The sequence below is a fragment of the Bos taurus genome, chromosome 15 (genome assembly GCF_002263795.3).
Source record: "Bos taurus isolate L1 Dominette 01449 registration number 42190680 breed Hereford chromosome 15, ARS-UCD2.0, whole genome shotgun sequence".
Lineage (NCBI taxonomy): Eukaryota > Metazoa > Chordata > Mammalia > Artiodactyla > Bovidae > Bos > Bos taurus.
Genome location: NC_037342.1, coordinates 44,860,308 through 44,882,175, shown reverse-complemented (window position 1 = coordinate 44,882,175; position 21,868 = coordinate 44,860,308). Strand labels below are relative to the sequence as shown.

Here is a 21,868-nt window from a genome sequence, read left to right as displayed (position 1 = left end):
ATCTCAAAGGTAAAGGTAAATTATATGCATGTGAGTGGAAGATTAGATTTGTACAAATGTACACAGGTAACAACATATGCAACAGGTGATATCCTCACCTCCTCCATCCTTGCTCAGATGTTATCTTCCCAAAGAGGCCTGCACTGACACTTCCTGCCCTGGCATGTTAAGCTTCATTGCTCTGTCTTCTTCTTCTTTCTTCATGACCTATCCCCTTCAAATTGTCTGAATCACTAACTTGTGGATTTTATTATCATTTCTCTGCTATCAGATAAATTCTATGAGGGCAGATACATTGGATGCTTGTCATTTACATGTCTAATGGCTTATGATGTTCTTGTAATACAAGAACTCAATATAATTTTTGACTGAAACAACTGCAGTTGGTGTCACAGTTTCACTGGGAAGGAGACAGCAGTGCAGTGGGGAAAGCTGAACTTGCATCTCACTCCTCTACAAGTAGGTGGTTGGAGTCAGTACTCCATTTTTGCCAGAGCTGTGTCAGGAGTGCTCAGCAGGAAATTGGAGAAACACATACACACCCACCTGGTGTTATAGCAACAACACAACAGGAGACTTCCTCCAAAAAAAATCTGGAATATGATCCAGAATACAATCATCTTCCAAATATCTATAACATAATCAAAAATCACTTATCATACCAAGAACCAGAAAAGTAAAAACTTCAGTGAGATTAAACATAGTATGTCCACATCAAGACAAAAAGAATCTAGAAATCATCTGTTAAGGATTTAAAACAGCCTTCAAACAAATGTTTCAACAAGCAACCATTAATTTCCTTGGCACAAATTTTAAAAATAGAAAATTTCAGCAAAGAAACAAAAGTCGAAAAATAATAATGTGAAAATGACATAACTGAAAATACAAACACTGAAGTTAAAAAATGAAACTTGCTGGATGATCTCAATAGTCTACTGGAGATGACAGATGATAGAATCAATAAACTTTAACAAAGATAAATATAAATAACTGATCTAAACAAAAGTAAAATAGACTGGAAAAAAAGTTCAGATCTACAGGGATTTGTGGGAAAACAACAAGCTAAAGGAGATCAGTCCTGGGTGTTCTTTGAAAGGACTGATGCTAAAGCTGAAACTCCAGTACTTTGGCCACCTCATGCGAAGAGTTGACTCATTGGAAAGGACTCTGATGCTGGGAGGGATTAGGGGCAGGAGGAGAAGGGGACAACAGAGGATGAGATGGCTGGATGGCATCATCGACTTGATGGATGTGAGTTTGAGTGAACTCTGGGAGTTGGTGATGGACAGGGAGGCCTGGCGTGCTGCAATTCATGGGGTCGCAAAGAGTTGGACATGACTGAGCAACTGAACTGAACTGAACATTCATATTTGGGGAGTTCTAGATGAAAGGAGAAAGGGGTACTGAGTAAATATTTAAAGAAATGAAGTCTGTAAACTTTTCAAATTTGATGAAAGATATAGAGCTACAGGTGTAGGAAGTTGAGCAAACTCAAACAGGATAAACCCAGAGAAGTCCATACCACAACATATATAAGTAAAGTTCTGAAAATTAAAAGAAAGAAAAATCTTAAAAGCACTGATGGAGGAAGTATCATTACTTTTAATAATTACTATTATTATTTTAAAAAGCCATAGTATTTTTCAAGTACTAAAACCAAAGATACTCAAATGTAAATTCTACATCTGGCAGAAACAGCCTTCAGAAACGAAGGTGAAATAAAGACACTTCAGATGAAGGAAAACTAAAAGAAATTTTCCCCAACAAATCCACCTTTAAATGATGGCAAAAGAAAGTTCCCTGAACAGAAAGCAAATAATAAAAAGAAGACATGGGACTCTAGCAATTAAAAATAAATAGAATGAAAATAAAAAGGGAACATATCAAAACATGTGAGATTAAGTTAAAGGAGTGCTGAGGGGGAAATTTGCAGCACTGAATGCTTACATGACTAAAGAAGAAAGTTCTTAGAATATATGTAGGATTTTTGAAAGAAAAGAAAAAAGTAGAAGATGGCTCTACTTGATATTAAGACTTATTATACAGTTGAAGTCATCAGAATGCAGTGGTACTGGTGGAAGAAAAGATACATTGATCAAATGAAGCTAAACAAAAAATCTAGAAAAAGACCTACATAAGTATGCCAAACACTTTTTTTTTTAAGGTACAGAAGCAGTCCAATGAAAGAAGGAAATCTTTTCAACAAAGGTTCTGGAGTAACTGGACAACCATAGATGGGGGAGCCACCTCAAGCCTAAATGCCACACCTTACACAGCATTACTCAAAGTAGATCTTTTTTTTTTTTTTTTTTTTGGACTTCAATGTATAATGTAGAACTATAAACTGTAAACCTTTTTAAAAAAGGAGAAAATGCTCAAAATAGGGGACTTTCAAAAATTTCTGGGAGTTGACACTAAAACTACAATCCATAAACAGAAAGATTCATCCAACTATTATTTTGAAAATACTGTGTTCCAAACATGTTTTGAATCATTTACTACATATATATATATATATATACACACACACACATAGACACATACATACGAAGATGCACACATACATGTATTTTAAAACTTTTTTAAAATGTGTGGAATTAAAAAAAAAAAAAGGTGATACAAATGAATTTATTTACAAGGCAGAAGCAGACTCACAGACTTGGAGAACAAACTTGTGGTTGCCAGAGGGGGCAGGTGGGGGTAGGGATGGATTGGGAATTTGGGATTGACATGTACATAGTGCTATATTTGAAATAGATAACCAACAGGGACCTACTGTAAAATGAAATAAAATTATAAAATAAAAAATTAAAAAAACTATTTTAAAATGGTATCCTCTTTCTATTAGAAAAATAGTGATGCCAGGGCATATAAGTTAATTCTATAATATTTTAAATGCTTTGTACACAAAGAGATTATTTTGTTGGAAGCACTCTGATTTTGAAACCAGGCAGGACTCTGTGGGGCTCCCAGGCACAGAAACCTTTCTGTGTCCCCTGTTTCTTGTTTGTTGGGAATAGGCTTCAGCCTCCACAACCTTCCCTGAGTTCCAAATGGCAGGTTCAAACAGTTGCTAATCAGGAAAAGGAGGAGACACAAAAGCAAGAGAGGAGAAGTCAAGAAACAAAAGTGCAGCCTTGGGAGAATCCTGGTACCAGCTCAAGGGATACGCATAACAATATTTTTGAGCTCTTCTGCAGAACTAAAATCTCCAACAAATGGAAAATATTAACTACTTGATGACATATTATTTATTCCAGAAAGAAGGTCACGGTTTAATAACCTTGAGAACCACAGAAGCTCAATGGGAGACCAAATGAGGCCAGATTAAAGGAATGCAAGCCCTGCACACATTTTAATTCCTATCAACAACTTCACCCTTGAAACAGTGCCATAAAACTCCTTAAAAATCCCCCTTGGTCGGGATACACAGTTTTGAGGCCATGAGTCCACTATGTCCCCTTTTGCCTGGCAAAGTAATAAAGCAATTCTTTTCTTTTTCATCCAAAACTCTTCTCCAAGATTTGATTTGCTACCAGTGCACAGTGACTGAGTTTTGGCATCAATTTTCCCATTTTTATTTTCCATCAGTCTGTAATTTTTAAATGTTCAGGGTTCTTTTATTTACCACCTGAAGGATGAACCTACTTGCACTATCTACTATCTTTCTTAAGGCAATCTGCATTTCTTTGTTTCTTAGACTGTAAACAATGGGATTAAGCAGAGGTGTCAGCACTGTATATGTCACAGCCATCAGCATATCTTCACGGAATGAGTCACTGCTCTTGGGCCTCAAATAGACAAAGCCAGCAAATCCATAGTGTGTGCACACCACAGTGAGGTGGGAGGAGCAAGTTGAGAAGGCCTTATACCTCCCCTCGGCTGAAGGCATCTTCATAACTATGGACCCAATGAAGACATAGGAAATCATAATTAAAATAAAGCTGCCCACCAATACAAAGGCAGAGAGCACAAAAATAGCCATTTCATAAGACAGAGTATAGTCACAAGCAAGGCAGACCACAGGCGAGATGTCGCAAAAGAAGTGCTGGATGGTGTTGGAGTCACAAAAAGATAAGTTGAATACAATGGTGACGATGCACATAGAAACCAGGAACCCAACCAACCAAGCAGCCATCATTAACTGAAAGCAGATCTTCCGGGTCATGAGGACGGAGTAGTGCAGTGGGTTGTGAATAGCAGTGTAACGGTCATAGGACATGGCGGCCATGATGAAGCAGTTATTGCCTGACAAGCCAAAGAAGAAAAACATCTGTGTGGCACACTCAAAAACAGAAATGGACTTACTGTCTGATAGCAAGTCCACCAACATGCGGGGGATGATTACCATAGCGGTACAGGTTTCTGAAAAGGAGAGGCCACAGAGGAAAAAGTACATGGGGATGTGAAGGCTGTGATTGAGCTTGACGGCCACCATTACGGCCACATTTGCAGCTAGAATGGTCACATGGGAGAAGAAAACCATCACAAAGAGGAGATCTTGCAGGTCCGGGAAACTGGAAAATCCCCACAGAAGGAATGTGCTCACTGTGGTATGATTGTCCATCCTCCTGGTGCACGTAGCAACTCTCTTTCAAAGGCAGAGGGTTGTTGAAATGAAGACTCTGAGATGAGTATAAACTGTCCTTATGGACTGATGTCACCTAGACTGTAATCAAGGGAACCTGAACTTCAAGGCACCTCTTCATGAGAGAGTCTGAGACAGTGATTCCAAAGGCAGTTGACTGAAGTCAAGTTTAGAAAGCAGAGTAGTGAGAATGATTCTAGTATGGGACTCTGTATTAAGGACATAGAGCGAGCCCAAATATCTTCTTAGATTATACTCACAAAGCCATTCTAATCTCTCTTTTCCAAACTATATCTGCATGTAAGAGGAAAATATGAATAAAATTTCTTTGTTCTCGTCCACAGGATTTATTGATTGTATTCAATGCTTCTTGAGATATAATGTTAACCTGGTACTCACAGGTGTTTATAAACTATTGGCTGAATGAATAGAATAATCTAATCATTGAAATCACTTAAAATAAATATTAAATTTTTAAAGAATTAGGGATATGTGTGAAATTATCCAAAAGACCTCTGACTTTCCCTTCAAAGAATCTTTTCATCAGTGCACTAAAAGTCACAATGTGACAATGATCTGACCACAAAATTAATTTAACATGTTGTAATTTCTGCAGAGTTTCTAACCACACTAACTTTTGGAGCTTGAGATATATAATATCATTAGTTCTTAAGACATAATAATTTTCAAATTTCTTAATTTCTCATTGAAGTTCTTTCCCAGATGCCCAACATAATATTAATGGACTAGCTTGGAGTCAAAATGATTTTGAAGGCACTGTCTCATTTAGAATGGCATATTCTGGTAATAATGTTCTAATCAAATTTTGACTCTTTTAGCAAAACCTCCAGGACATTTCCTAGCAGATGTACTTGTTATGTGGTCTGCTTGGAAGTGCAGACCTGAATGGAATAAACTCAAATTCTTCAGATCAATTTGGCAAATCATATCGCTATTTCAATTTTTCATTAAACATTTGATCTCATAAGAGGTAAGGGGAGAAATGTGAAATGAAAAATCTCCATAGAATTTTGATTTTAACTTCAGTCATTGTTAAAGGGAATGGGGAAGAAAAATAGTAAGGAATCAGTGGTGGAAAAAGAAGAGTACAAGAGAAATAGAGAAACACTAGCTAGAAATTATTCTGCAGGACTAACACATATTTTGCCATTTGAAGAGTTACCATTTTCTTTTTGCACTGTAGTTATGGGGATAGAATACAAGAGTCAGGCTAGGTGACCAGCACCCATCTATTACCCATAACGTGTCAGACATGAGACAGAGAGAAAGCTACTTCATGTAGTCCTCACAAATCTCTGTGTTTGGAATTTTTCATTCTGATTTTATAAAAGATCAAGTGAGTTATAGAGTGGTTAAGCGATTGTGGAAGTCATCCATTTGTTAACACATATTGACTAAATGAATACAATGGGCTAGACAATGTTGTACATGAGAAACACAAAATGTAACCAGACACATAGGATCTCTGTGATGTGAGAGCGAATGGCTACTTTGGTTTGTGGAGTCTGGGACACCCTCTCTGGGGAGGTAACATGCTTAAATGGAGAACAGAATGGCAATAAGCAACCAGCAGGTAAAGATTAGGGGAGAGAGCATTAACCACATGGTTCACAACCAATTCAATCACTCTAAGGTGGCAAACTCATCCACCCAAGCAATCTTCCTAGACCCAAATGGCTTGTCTCTGTGACCACTCCACTCTCCTCTGAAGGTTTTTGTCCATTTACCTCTAAAGGAAACTTTTTCAATTTTATTGCTTTAGCTATCACTTACCTTGTATGACTCTCCAATTCTGACCTCTATCATATAGAAAACTCCAATTTCCTTTGGCACATTTCCAGGCCAAAATGTCCTCAAAGTATTGAATGTAAGATTTTCAGACCAGAATTGGCCACATTTCCCATACATGTCAGAGTTCCCTCCCGTACTTCCTACTTGAGTTAGTTACCGACATCAGAGAGCTACCATAAGATTCTATTTTTTACTCCTTCTCCATTTTCATAATTCCAGATGACTTGTTTGCCAACATCTTTATCATCTTTTTTAAAATTACCCCCGTTATTTTCCTGGACCTATCCCACAGAGTGTATATGGTGCTCCCTTGGTTGGTTATTTGTCACAAGTTCCCTGTGTTTTCATTTTATTTACCACATTGTGACTTGTTAGATTTCCAAATACAGAATATATCGCTGCTGCTGCTGCTAAGTTGCTTCAGTTGTGTCCGACTCTATGTGACCCCATAGACGGCAGCCTACCAGGCTCCTCCATCCTTGGGATTCTCCAGGCAAGAGTACTGGAGTGGGTTGCCATGAATATATCACTAATAGTGTCAAAAGCAGTGAATAGATGCATATTCCTTATAGAAGGAAATCCAAATACCCCGACATGCTATTTGATGCTCATCAAAAATGGATCCCTAGGCACTGCTCCTGGCCCAGTTTCTGCTACATCCCTCTGCCCACCCTACACTCAAATCAGACCATGGTGCCCTCTATTTTCCAAACACATCATGATCCATATTGCTGCTGCACCTTTGCACATGGTGTCCCCTCTGCCTCAGTTTCTCCTCCCCTATTTTACTTCTATTAGACTTTTACTAAGTTTTCGGGCCCTAACTTGAATTCCTTTGATTCCTCACCTTCTCTTTTTATCCACATTTTCTAGATTCCAGGATCCTAACTATAAAATGTCTTCTTTCTATTCCATCACTCATGTGTTTCTTTTTCTTTTTTGCCAGTCTCTACTTTTTCCATCTTCTAGATCTATCGTTCAGCACCTACCACATTTTCTCTATCAAGTATATGATTATGCTATATATCTCATTTTCAACATGTTTCATATATCCTTTTCTTACAAACGCGATAATTCTAATAACTCCTAAACTTCATTGCATGCTTCAGTTATTGCTGTTGTTCAGTCACTAAGTCATGTCTGCCTCTCTGTGACCCAATGGACTGCAGCACACCAGGCTCCTCTGGCCTCCACTATCTCCCAGAGTTTCTTTAAATTCCTGTCCATTGAGTTGGTAATGCTATCTCATACATCCTCTTCGCTATCCTAAGAGATAAATGCTATTAATATGACCGTATTGCCTGGAAAATCCCATGGACAGAGGAGCCTGGTAGGCTGCAGTCCATGGGGTCGTGAAGAGTTGGACACAACTCAGCAGCTTCACTTTCACTTTTCACTTTCATGCATTGGAGGAGGAAATGGCAACCCACTCCAGTGTTCTTGCCTGGAGAATCCCAGGGATGACGGAGCCTGGTGGGCTACTGTCTATGGGGTCTCACAGAGTCGGACACGACTGAAGCAACTTAGCAGCAGCAGCAGCTGGTGAAAAAAGGATAGCTTAGAGAGTTAGTTTGCCAAAGGCAATACAGCTGGTAAGTGTACATGGATAATATTTACACAGCAAGGCAGTGACTATCTGGAGACCCATTTACGTGGCTACTTGATTATTAGGCCTACCCTCATTGCAAGTGTCCTAGCATGGCATTCAAGGTCTTAACCTGTCCAGCCACATCTCCTGTTGCCCTAGATGGGGAACATTCCTGTTTCCCAAATACATGTCCTTCAAGCCTTCTAATTTGCACACATTATTTTCTCTAATCTGCAATATCCTTCCTGAACTTTCCTGCCTGATAGAGGGCTAACACTCTTGAAAATACAGTTCCAATGGCACTTTCCCACAGAAAGCCTACCTAAAACTCCTGGCTGTGTTAGTCATTTCTACTAGATTCACATGTCATTTTATTAAGATGAAATTTTGTTTTAATTTCCTCCTTCCTCCTACACTAAGACAGGCAGAGACCAGTTTAAAATCTAGTGAATGTAGGTTTTTGAGTAATTTCAATGACTATTGAAAAAATTGAAATTTCATCCTCTCCAGAAAGCCACTCATTATTATTATATTGCTCGTTTGCTAATTACTCTATAATCCATTTTTAAATGTATAAATAAAATGTATTTTGTGTGCACACATACTAAAGTTATAGGCTGCTCCCAGGAAAGTTTTAAGAATCTTGTCACCTAGCAATGGGAATGCATGTATAGAAGTTTTCTACACGCTCTCTTAATTGAAATAAAGATGGTGAAAAAAAAAACAACAAACTTCTGAAAATGTCAACAACGTTTGCTTAGAGTCTAAGAGAATGAGACTAGCATTTTCTCATGTTAGGTACTACCCCAATTTCTGTTGAATCAAATCACACTTGAACTGCAACAGTGGTCATCTACTAAGGGGCATATTGAACTCTCCAAGGTAGCTTTGTCAAAATCATGCATGTCTACCCATGTCTACCACAAGTTCTTAGCAGGCCTCTCCAAGAAGAGATATCTCTGGCATATGAGGATACATGTCCTCTGTATAGTCTTTCTCACTAGTTATTGTTGAGAACTTTTGACTTGGATGATTCTTTTCAAATTCTTGGCTTTTTCCCATACAATTCTCGTACAGTAATGATAGAAGATTATGTCGGTATGATACTATGTTCATTTTTCCCAATTGCCCTGGCAGGAACTGGAGAAAAGAAAATCTGTAACATATTTTCATCCCTTCTGTTTGTTTTCCCCAAACACTACTCTCTTTATTAATCTGGATTTTGCTTTGAATTCAGCATCCTATTCAGAACTGTGAAGTTCTTCAAAGCTTCCCCAGTACTGTTTCCTGGGTTCCAACTCTACCAGGCATAGGGAACTTTCAACATTCTCACTTCCTAGATTGTCTATACCCATATTTTAATACTTTCCAACAGGCTATTAATATCTACTGGCACTTGATTATTAGAAGATACAGAATAATCACTGTAAAGAGAATAAAATCCTATAATGTCCATGTTCTACACAAGGAAAACACCTTCTAGTCTCTTAAATTCATGAAGTAGTAAGCTAGAGGAAGAACTTACAGTCTCATATCTCAGATGTGGCTTTCTGCAATACTTTCTGTGATTTCAAATATTTCATATTTCAGGGATAATTTTTAAAGCAATTTTTCCTTTTGAATGCCTGTGATGAGTCCCTCTGGAATTAGTCTCCTTAACACAAAAGGTAGTATCTTCTCCATTCATTAAGGATGGAGCTCAGTACCATAAAAGATTTTAATGAGAGTCCTCTGGCCACAGGACTCTCTTAGACTCTCTTAGACTACTGTTTTAGATACCAGGAGTCTTGTGCTCTGTGATCCCAATGTGATGTCCTCCAAAAATGTTTTATAATCCTGTTCTACATAAGTGTAATGATGTTTATACCTAAAATTCTGAAGAACAAAGTGATGGAAACAAGTTGCTAAAAATAAACCTAGGGATTTAGATGATCCCCTCAGGCATATTTTACTTACTGCACGATACCATTTCTTTTATAATTCTGAAAATTTGCCAAGTCCCTAAAAACTCCACTACCCTATACACAGGTCAACTGGAATGGCATGCCATGAGAAGTTATTACCTGGAGAATCATTCAAAAGATTAGTAAAAAGAAGATTTTTTTCTGGATCACATTAAACTGTAGAAAATGCTTAAAGAGACAGGAACACCAAACCACCTTACCTACCTCCTGAGAAACTTGTATGCAGGTCAAGAAGCAATAGTTAGAACTGGACCTGGAAAAACAGACTCATTCAAAATTGGGAAAGGAGTATGTAAAGTCTATATACTGTCACCCTGCTAATTTAACTTATATGCAGAGTACACCGAGTGAAATGCCGGGCTGGATGAAGCACAACCTGGAATCAAGATTGCTGGAGAAATATCAGTAACCTCAGATACGCAGATGACAGCACCCTTAAGGCAGAAAATGAAGAACTAAATAGCCTCTTGATTAAAGTGAAAGAGGAGAGAAAAAAGCTGGTTTGAAACTCAACATTCAAAAAACAAAAGTCATGACATCTGGTTCCATCACTTCATGGCAAATAGATGAGTAAAAAAGTGGAAACAGTGACAGACTATTTTCTTGGGCTCCAAAACCACTGCAGATTGCAGCCATGAAATTAAAAGATGCTTGCTCCTTGAAAGAAAAGCTGTGACAAACCTAGACAGTGTATTAAAAAGAGAGACATTACTTTGCTGACAAAGGTCTGTATAGTCAAAATTGTTTTTACAGTTGTCATACGATGAGAGTTGGACCATATAGAAGGCTGAGTGCCGAAGAAGTGATGCTTTTGAATTGTGCTGGAGAAGACTCTAGAGAGTTCTCTGTACAGCAAGGAGATCAAACCAATCAATCCTAAAGGAAATCAACCCTGAATATTCATTAGAAGGACTGATGCTGAAGCTGAAACTCCAATACTTTGGCCACCTGATGTGAAGAGCAGACTTGTTGGAAAAGACCCTGATGCTGAAAAATACTGAGGGCAGGAAAAGAAGGGGGCAACAGAGGATGAGATGGTTGGATGGCATCACTGACTCGATGGATATGAGTTTGAGCAAACTCTGAGATATAGTGAGGAACAGGGAAGCCTGGTGTGCTATAGTCCATAAGGTCACAAAAAGTCATACATGATTTAGAGACTGAACAACAACAAAATATAAGATTAACACACAGCATAAACACTATGATTTCTCCCTTAGTGGCAACTATTCTATAGAAGACCTGGCTGTGAAGGAAAATTCCATTTCATATAAATCCCGTTACTGTACTGCTGCTGCTGCTGCTAAGTCACTTCAGTTGTGTCCGACTCTGTGTGACCCCATAGACGGAAGCCCACCAGGCTCCCCTGTCCCTGGGATTCTCCAGGCAAGAACACTGGAGTGGGTTGCCATTTCCTTCTCCAGTGCATGAAAGTGAAAGTGAAGTTGCTCAGTCATATCTGACTCTTCGCGACCCCATGGACTGCTGCCTACCAGGCTCCTCCCTCCATGGGATTTTCTAGGCAAAAGTACTGGAGTGGGGTGCCATTGCCTTCTCTGCATCATCTGGACTACCATCTACCTAATGTGCTACTAAGTCTTATCTCCAATAACAATCCAACACTTGATACAAACCAGTGCACATGTATCTTTTGCTTAATATTTGCGCTTTCTTCATTTTGTACTCTGTTCTGTCAAAAAAAAAAAAAAAATAGCTTCTTCTGATTTGACTCATCCAAACTCTTGCCCACTCTTTTTTTTTTTCACTCTTTTTAAGGTTCAGAAATGCTACCTCATTTTTAAGAAGCCCCTTGCTTGAATGATGCATAAAAACAGAGAGAAATTGCAGTCATTAAGTATGAGTTCTATGAGGAGAGACACTTTGGATGACCTCCACTGGACACAGAACCTCAATGCTAGCAGATGTAGTGTTGCAATCCAGATAGCTCTACATAGCAATAAATTGGGATTTTCTGAAGCTAGGCAGAGAGTTTTGTGCCTTTCCCCAATCTCCCTTACCAGGCCAGTGAACATTTCAACTTCTTTGAGACTCAGCTGCTAATATATCCTTTTGAGATTTACTGGTGGCTAAAAAGAATATAATTGATTTGAAATATCTGAAAGAGCATGCCCTCATTCCCACAGTGCCCCATGGCCAACAACTTAATGATATAGTATTTAAAAGCAACAATGACAAAAACACCCTGTTGTCACATGGTAGGACAACTCTGCTGTATCATTCATGGTTCAGTGCTCCTACGGTTTCAAACTGAAGCTACACGTCAGTAGAACCTGCATCTTTATCCAGCTTCTCCCCACGCCTGTCCTGCCTCTCCCTCTCCTTACGTTTTCTTCTGAGCTCATTCCTCAGTAAATCACTCACATATGAATTACAGTTTAAGGTCCTGTTTTAGAGACACTGTCTTCATTAAAAAAAAAAAAATACTTTCACTAATCTGTTTAGTTTGCACACATAGAATCAGCTTGTATATTTATACAAACTGTCTTTCTAGAATTTTGACCCATATTCATTGAATGCATGCATCAAGTTTTGGAAAACTGTCACCTTACTTTTTTTTACTTACTTTACTTTACTTACTTCCTTATTATATTGTGTCTTCCAATCATGAACATGGTATATCTCACTCCATTATTTATGTCTTCTTTCTCTCAGCTGTTCTGTAACTTTTAGTGAAGACATGTTGTATAGCTTTCCATAAATTTATTCCTAAATACTATGGTTTTTAACATGTTTTATGAAATACATTTTTATTTTAATCTTTCCATTGTTTGTTGGAGTATATAAAAATAAAATTTCTTTTATATATTAAGAATGTTATCCTGTGATCTTACTAAATGAGTTATAGTACATGTTTTATAGATTTCTTAGAATATTCTGCATGAACACATCTACAAATGGAGGCAGTTTCACTTATTCCTGTTTCAACTACATACTTTTTAAATTTTTTGTTGTCTTTTATAAATAGCTGGGACCTCCAGTAAAATGCTGAATAAAAGTAGTGATAGTGAACCTCCTTATTTTTTTCCCAAGTGTAGGTGAAAGTCATTTAATCTTTTACCTTAAATTAAGAATGATGTTAGCTGAAAGATTTTCATAGATGTTCATTATCAGTATTATTGTTGGTGCTGATATTCCTCTCTTCTCCTTTCCTGCTTTCTTTTGGGTTGTTTGAATTATAAAAATCTCACTTAAATCTTTCCACTGGTATTTTGGCATACTTCTTGCATTATGCTGCTTAGGAGTTATTCTCAGAATAAGAATATATGTTGCCAAATTCAGTTGTCAAATATATGTAAACTCAATTCAGTTTACTTAGGACCTGAGTCTCCTGCATTGCAGGCAGATTCTTTACCTTCTGAGCCACCAGGGATGCCCCAATAATGTAGTAATTCACACAAAATATGGAGACCCTGCAATCCTATATGCTGATTTTCCTCCTTCCACCTTTATGCTATACTTGTCAGACATATATCTTATGTCTCTATTCATAAAGACCCCACTTAACAATATTACTTTTTTTGTTTTGGTAAGTTTTATGTACTTTAAAGAAATTAAAAAGGAAGAGAGTTCCAGAAAAACATCTATTTCTGCTTTATTGACTATGCCAAAGCCTTTGACTGTGTGGATCACAATAAACTGTGGAAAATTCTGAAAGAGATGGGAATACCAGACCACCTGACCTGCCTCTTGAGAAACCTATATGCAGGTCAGGAAGCAACAGTTAGAACTGGACATAGAACAACAGACTGGTTCCAAATAGGAAAAGGAGTACGTCAAGGCTGTATATTGTCACCCTGCTTATTTAACTTATATGCAGAGTAAATCATGAGAAACACTGGGCTGGAAGAAGCACAAGCTGGAATCAAGATTGCCGGGAGAAATATCAATAACCTCAGATATGCAGATGACACTACCCTTATGGCAGAAAGTGAAGAGGAACTAAAAAGCATCTTGATGAAAGTGAAAGAGGAGAGTGAAAAAGTTGGCTTAAAACTCAACATTCAGAAAACTAAGATCATGGCATCTGGTCCCACCACTTCATGGGAAGTAGATGGGGAAACAGTGTCAGACTTTATTTTTCTGGGCTCCAAAATCACTGCAGATGGTGACTGCAGCCATGAAATTAAAAGACGCTTACTCCTTGGAAGGAAAGTTATGATTAACCTAGATAGCATATTGAAAAGCAGGGACACTACTCTGCCAACAAAGGTCTGTCTAGTCAAGGCTATGGTTTTTCCTGTGGTCATGTATGGATGTGAGAGTTGAACTGTGAAGAAAGCTGAGCACCGAAGAATTGATGCTTTTGAACTGTGGTATTGGAGAGGACTCTTGAGAGTCCCTTGGACTGCAAGGAGATCCAACCAGTCCCCTTTAAAGGAGATCAGTTCTGGGTGTTCTTTGGAAGGACTGATGCTAAAGCTGAAATTCCAATACTTTGGCCACCTCATGTGAAGAGTTGACTCATTGGAAAAGACTCTGATGCTGGGAGGGATTGGGGGCAGGAGGAGAAGGGGACGACAGAGGATGAGATGGCTGGATGGCATCACCGACTCGATGGACATGAGTTTGAGTGAACTCCGGGAGTTGGTGATGGACAGGGAGGCCTGGCGTGCTGCAATTCATGGGGTTGTAAAGAGTCGGACATGACTGAGCAACTGAACTGAACTGAAGAGGAATACAATATTTTTTATATTAAACCAGTGTTTCTCATTTTAGATTCTCTTCATTCATTTTTGAAAATCAGACACTTCCATTCTCTCCTTGAGGTCTTGCTCCTCCTGCTTGTATTACAAAGGTCCTGCTATGGCGACAGTGGCTTGGTTTCCTAGGGATGTATGCAAAGCCCAGAGATTCTCTTTTAGAAATGATCATATAAGGAACTGGAGAAGAATGTCTATGTACTGAATCCTAGCCTCCACTGGTTGGAGTTGCCCCTGGGGCCATAGCTTCTTCCATATCTGGGAGGCACTTGTTTTTGGACTGAGCAGACTTCTCATGCCTTCCTAGAAGGTCTTGGGTTTCAGAGAAGGAATGCAGCAAGCATTAAAGTGAAGCTGTCAGTCAATAGCACTGAAAGTGGGAAACTATCAATATGAGTCAGAACCATCCAGTACAAGTTGCTTGAGTTCATCAGTTTCAGTTCTCTTATCTGATAAATGAGGATAATAAAAGTACCTACATCATAAAATTGTCAAGAGAATTAAATATGTGAAAACGGTTAAGCACAGTTCTTAGCAAAAGTGAACCCTGAATGATTGATTGTTCTTACCATTTCATTGATGGCAAATCCCAGTTCCTCAAAACAAAGCCTAAGAGGCTGATATAGGAGATAACAGATTTAGGATTAGCAAGAGAATTCATTTGGGATTGAATATTAGGGTTGAAAATACCTGTATTGTACTACTATCCATCTACTTAAAAGGTACTACTCAGAAATGGATTGCTTTAAGGTTACTGACAGTGAGAGACTATTATCCTGAACCCTCCTCCCTCCTCCCTCCCCATACCATCCCTCTGGGTCGTCCCAGTGCACCAGCCCCAAGCATCCAGCATCGTGCATTGAACCTGGACTGGCATCTCGTTTCATACATGACATTTCACATGTTTCAATGCCATTCTCCCAAATCTTCCCACCCTCTCCCTCTCCCACAGAGTCCATAAGCCTGTTCTATACATCAGTGTCTCTTTTGCTGTCTCGTATACAGGGTTATCGTTACCATCTTTCTAAATTCCATATATATGCGTTAGTATACTGTATTGGTGTTTGTCCTTCTGGCTTACTTCACTCTGTATAATAGGCTCCAGTTTCATCCACCTCATTAGAACTGATTCAAATGTATTCTTTTTAATGGCTGAGTAATACTCCATTGTGTATATGTACCACTGCTTTCTTATCCATTCCTCTGCTGATGGACATCTAGGTTGCTTCCATGTCCTGGCTATTATAAACAGTGCTGCGATGAACATTGGGGTACACGTGTCTCTTTCCCTTCTGGTTTCCTCAGTGTGTATGCCCAGCAGTGGGATTGCTGGATCATAAGGCAGTTCTATTTCCAGTTTTTTAAGGAATCTCCACACTGTTCTCCATAGTGGCTGTACTAGTTTGCATTCCCACCAACAGTGTAAGAGGGTTCCCTTTTCTCCACACCCTCTCCAGCATTTATTATTTGTAGACTTTTGGATCGCAGCCATTCTGACTGGTGTGAAATGGTATCTCATAGTGGTTTTGATTTGCATTTCTCTGATAATGAGTGATGTTGACATCAGTTTGTAACTATGTCTCTTAAAATCTAAGATCCCCTTTATGGCTTTGGATTTAGAGTTGCTTTAGAGATTGATTCTTTATAAAGTTTTGCTTTTTCTACTTTAAGTATAGTCATTAATTTATTCACATGTTATTTCTTATCTAGAAGTCATCCCTTTACTTTGTAATTCTCTAGAAGACTTTTAAGCTTTTGCTTTTTTACTTTAAGATAATTAATACACATGTTCAATTTTTTTTGTTATTTAAAATTCAACTTTCCATCATATTCTACAACATATTATCCCAAAGTAGTTAATAACATGTATTATAAATATCAATATAGATTACTTATCAAAAAACATATATTGAATGGATAAATCTAAAATTACCTTTTTATACCTGAAATTTAGTACTATTTCTTAATTGGAAATATCAAAGAAAATCTGGAACCAGTGTTTATCTCTAAGACAATTTATTGTATTGTACTTTCCAGTAAATTATTAAATGAAGGTTGTAGAAGTATGTATAAATATCTCAATAGAAGCAAAAGAATAAATTGACCACTTGAGAATTGAAAGACTCTTGAAATATTAGTTGCTCTGGTGTGTGAATTGAACTGTTGAGTATTCACTATGGAACATAATGACATTTCAACATTGCTTTTGAATTCACATTTGAATCTCTAGATTCTTCAGAGATTTACTCCCAAAGGCAAACAAAAATTAAAGATAGCTTTATAATCACAATCACCATGATTTGTTACAGAAAGATGAATTCTTATTCCAGGAGGTAAGATTTTAGCTTTTGTTAATGAATCTGTTGTACTGATTTTCATTTACTATTTGAGAACGTTCTACTCCCTAAAGTTGTCTCTGAATTCACAAGTTAGAGTTGGGGAACAGGGCAGTTTTAATCAAGCAACTAGTAGGTAATGTTAGCTACAGAGCTATTTCCGCCATCAATTTCATGCGTAGTCAGTTTCAAGCATAGTCCATAACAAGGATCCTTTGTTCCTGATCTATAACAAGGAAACTCATATGGCCATTCAACACTCTCCAAACTCGGCATTCCAACATAATGCTAGTAACTTTACTCTAGAGATGTTTGGGCATTTACTGGTGTTTAAAGATTTCAATTGAAGATTAAAAAATTGAAAGATATTATATCTATTTTTGTAAAAAGAATTATTTTGTTTATGGATCTGTTGCTTTAGCTTCAAGAGAATAACACATCATGTAAAGCTCAGGGCTTAAGTCAGCAATTTCAGAAATGAGGACCACTAACTAGGTGATCATTCTTCATTTTATTCAGTTATAGATTATGTTGAAAATATTTCATTCTGCTGCTGCTGCTAAGTCACTTCAGTCGTGTTCGACTCTGTGCGACCCCATAGACGGCAGCCCACCAGGCTCCCCCGTCCCTGGATTTCTGGAGGCAAGAACACTGGAGTGGGTTGCCATTTCCTTCTCCAGTGCATGAAAGTGAAAAGTGAAAGTGAAGTTGCTCAGTCATGTCTGACTCTTAGAAACCCCATGGACTGCAGCCTATTAGGCTCCTCCATCCATGGGATTTTCCAGGCAAGAGTACTGGAGTGGGGTCCCATTGCCTTCTCCAATTTCATTCTATAAATAGTCCAATTAGAAAACACTGTTAAAGTAGGAAGTAATTTGGTTTGTTTGAATAAATGTATTTTAATTATGTACTTATATCAATCATGCTTTTTGCATAGTGATTACATCAATATTTCAAACTACCTAATAATCTTTTTAATTTAAAAAATCCACAACCCTAATTTGAAATTGGTTTCTGTTATACTATCAAGAACATTTTTATTTCTCCTTTACAAAAGTTTTAAGGGATAAATATTATGAAATACATAACTAGAAATACATAACTATGTATAAAAGAGATTTACATAACTGCCAGAAGGCTTAAAGGATAATCTGTTATACACTCATTGCCAGGTGTATTGGACTTTGTAGTCAGTATTATATATTGCGTGGTTACTAGAGGAAATGGGTAGTCAGATTTTTTTGGACTTCATATTTTGATTCTATCAATTGCTATATAATCTTGTACAACTTATATAACCTCCTCAGATTCAGTTTACTCACCTATAAAATAATAAAAATAAATATTTGATGAAAAATAGACTATAAACATCTACTATATATATACTAAATACCAGACTAAATTATAAGCATAGACTATATATACACACACATACTAAATTATAAGCATATAAATATAAAATGCTTAAATTGATGCTTATAATTTATAAGCATATAATAAAATTTAGCTATTAATCAAATCTCTATTACAAAACCCTACACATTTCTTTTCTAATTTTTTAATTATACTCATTGATTTTTTTTAATCTCATTTGTTATATTTGTTCTATGAGTTTAAATCCACTTTAAGTGCATTTTGGACACAATATGATACATAAGGTAAAAGACATTATTTCAAGAAAGTTTTCTGATAATTCTGCTGAAAATAATAGTCTCACAACTGCATGTAAATATGCACTGATTCTTGAATATCTTTATTTATAATCACACCCTATATCTGTACTAATAAAAATGAAATTATCAAATTTACAACTTCTGTAATAAATTGTTTTATCTAGGTTCATTTTGGTAGCAGCTACCTTATCTCATGGATTCCCTGTGGCAGAGGAATGGTACTACAATGACAGGATTTATTTTACTGGGTTTAACAAATGATCCAGTCCTTCGAATCATCCTCTTCATGATCATCCTCTGTATCTACCTGGTGACCATATGTGGGAATCTCAGCACAATCATTCTTATCAGAATCTCGTCTCAGCTCCATCATCCTATGTATTTTTTCCTGAGCCACTTGGCCATTGCTGATGTGGGCTATTCATCTTCTGTTACACCCAATATGCTTGTAAACTTCCTGGTGGAGACAAATACTATCTCCTACCCTGGATGTGCCATCCAGCTTGGTTCAGCTGTTTTCTTCGGGTCAACTGAGTGCATCCTTTTGGCTGCCATGGCATATGATCGCTTTATAGCAATCTGCAGCCCACTGCTTTATTCCACCAAAATGTCCACACAAATCTGTGTCCAGTTACTCATACTGGCTTACATAGGTGGTTTTTTCAATGCCTCCTCCTTTACTATTTCCTTCTATTTTTTACACTTCTGTGGACCAAATCGAGTCAATCATTTTTTCTGTGATTTTGCTCCTTTGGTGGAACTCTCCTGTTCTGACATCAGTATCCCTGCAGCTGTCCCCTCATTTATGGCTGGCTCCATCGTTGTGATCACAGTGACTGTCATAGCTGTATCCTACATCTACATCCTCATCACCATCCTGAAGATGCACTCCACTGAGGGGAGCCACAAAGCCTTCTCCACCTGCACGTCCCACCTCACAGCAGTCACTCTGTTCTATGGGACCATCACGTTCATTTACGTGATGCCCAAGTCCAGCTACTCAACTGACCAGAACAAGGTGGTGTCTGTGTTCTACGTGGTGGTGATCCCCATGTTGAACCCCCTCATCTACAGCCTCAGGAACAATGAGATTAAGGGGGCTCTGAAGAGAGCTTGCCAGAAAAATACTTTCTTAGTGAAGTCTGTTATTTCATAGGATTTGATACAATAATATGCCATATATATAATAATGAGAGGAAATTAAGTGTTTGCGGTTTAAATATACCCATCACATTATCCTGGTTGCTATCTTTTAGTAAAGGTAGGGAGAAGATTTTCAGATACCTAATTGTGAGTCAAAGACCCATAGTAAGTTTCCTTTAATAAAATTAAACTTACAATTAAGAAAAAAATTGGTTCATATAAACATATTTCATCTTTTAAAATCATTTAAAATGTTATTCATATATTTTTTCCAAAATTGTACTCTACCATAGGATTATTGTATCTCCAAACATTTAAGCCTGTGTGTATTTTCAACTGCAGTCTATTCTGTAATAGGGAGATAACTATAGTTTTGCTTGTGTACATTCTGAAAGGAAATGACAAAGTGGAATCTGAAAGTTTCTGGAGACGTTCTGCAGGAAGCAGAACAGAACATATATCTGTTCTCTCAGATATATGCTGAGCATGGACTTTAAGGATCCATAAATTCTGGCCTATGTTCCTAGTCTCTGGTTCCAGTCACCACCCAGAGAATCCCCAGGGAAGAACAGAAGTCCCTGACTGACTTGTGAATTCTGTCAGGTTCAACAGTGATTTCTCTCTAGGAATCTAGGGTCCTACTTGGTGTGCTGTGGTCCACGGGGTTGCAAAGAGTTGGACCCAAATCGGTGACTGAACAACCAAAAAACTCCTCAGGGACTGAGTGGAACAACCTCTTGGAGTGACTTGTTCATGGTCAGGCTTACATCCTTCGCAGGAAGCTGGAAGGAACTGGATTGTTCCCCCTGAATTTGTAACTGTTTCCTGGAGATGCTCAATCAACCTCTCTGTGCTGATGACAACTGAATTTGTTGGCTTTCCTGTCCCCTCTTTAACGTTTCAGGCACAGATTCTATATTTTTGCTCCCAGAGTCATGGGGCATTAATCATCTCCTTCATTCATTTATTCTTTCATACATTCAAAAAGCATATTGAGTTACTCTTGTATTCCAGAGACAGTCACAGGCCATTGGAAATAGAAGTTACAAGCACCTAATATATTTTCTTTCATAGTATTTATTTCTGGAGAAGGCAATGGCACCCTACTCCAGTACTCTTGCCTGGAAAATCCCATGGACGGAGGAGCCTGGTAGGCTGCAGTCCATGGGGTCACCAAGAGTCGGACACGACTGAGCGACTTCACTTTCACTTTTCACTTTCCTGCAATGGAGAAGGCAATGGCAACCCACTCCAGTGTTCTTGCCTGGAGAATCCCAGGGACAGGGGAGCCTGGTGGGCTGCTGTCTCTGGGGTCGCAGAGAGTCGGACACAACTGAAGCAACTTAGCAGCAGCAGCAGCAGTATTTACTTCATAGCATAAGCATAACAATAAAACCAACAAGTTAGTGATTCAGACTATTTGAAGGGGGTAGGGGTATAGAGAAAGAAAAAGCAGACAGAGTAATGAAGCTTAACCTGCCAGCGCAGGAAGTGTCAGTGTTGACCTCATTGGGAAGCTAACATCTGAGCAACATCTGAGGTGAAGACACTCACTGCCTATTGTATAGGATGTTACCTGTGTACATTTGTGCAAGTCTAATATTCCACTCACGTTTACCTTTAGGGTTATGACAGGTTTGGTAATTTGAATCAACTCCATGGTGAGCACAACAAAAACAAATGATAGGATGCTTAAGATAAATTGTCACAGAAGAGATTATAGTATAAGGAATTGCTTTACCAGGGACTGTGAGAATCCAAAGAAGTACACCTAACACTCACATATGCTTCAGCAATGAGAGAATTTGACAGGCAATAAGGAAGTGTTACCATCCCAGGTTTGCATTCAGTGATGTTTGGGGATGGGTGGAACAAATATCAAAGCCTAGGGTACAACTAGATAAGAATTATGGGGATGAGTGTAACATATATCAAGATAAGCAGAAACCCAGTGACCAAGTCTTGCACTTATGTGCAGCCCTGGAGATCTAGAGAGTCTCAAGCCTTCAACTTGGGTATAAGGTTCTGTCAAGCACAGGTGGT

The 21,868-nt window shown here is 38.1% G+C and overlaps 2 protein-coding genes across 2 annotated transcripts; one reads left to right on the top strand and one right to left on the bottom strand.

Annotated features, from left to right (window-relative positions):
* Positions 1 to 3,491: 3,491 nt before the first annotated feature.
* Positions 3,492 to 4,889, bottom strand: OR10AB6 (olfactory receptor family 10 subfamily AB member 6). The gene has a single exon (XM_002693116.5). It carries the CDS (start codon positions 4,565 to 4,567, stop codon positions 3,602 to 3,604), a length of 966 nt encoding a protein of 321 aa, XP_002693162.4. The 5' UTR covers positions 4,568 to 4,889; the 3' UTR covers positions 3,492 to 3,601.
* Positions 4,890 to 16,376: 11,487 nt separating this feature from the next.
* OR5P86 (olfactory receptor family 5 subfamily P member 86) lies at positions 16,377 to 19,838 on the top strand. Its single transcript, XM_002683748.2, has 2 exons — positions 16,377 to 16,385; positions 18,894 to 19,838. Exon 2 carries the CDS (start codon positions 18,909 to 18,911, stop codon positions 19,836 to 19,838), a length of 930 nt encoding a protein of 309 aa, XP_002683794.2. The 5' UTR covers positions 16,377 to 16,385; positions 18,894 to 18,908.
* Positions 19,839 to 21,868: the final 2,030 nt, after the last annotated feature.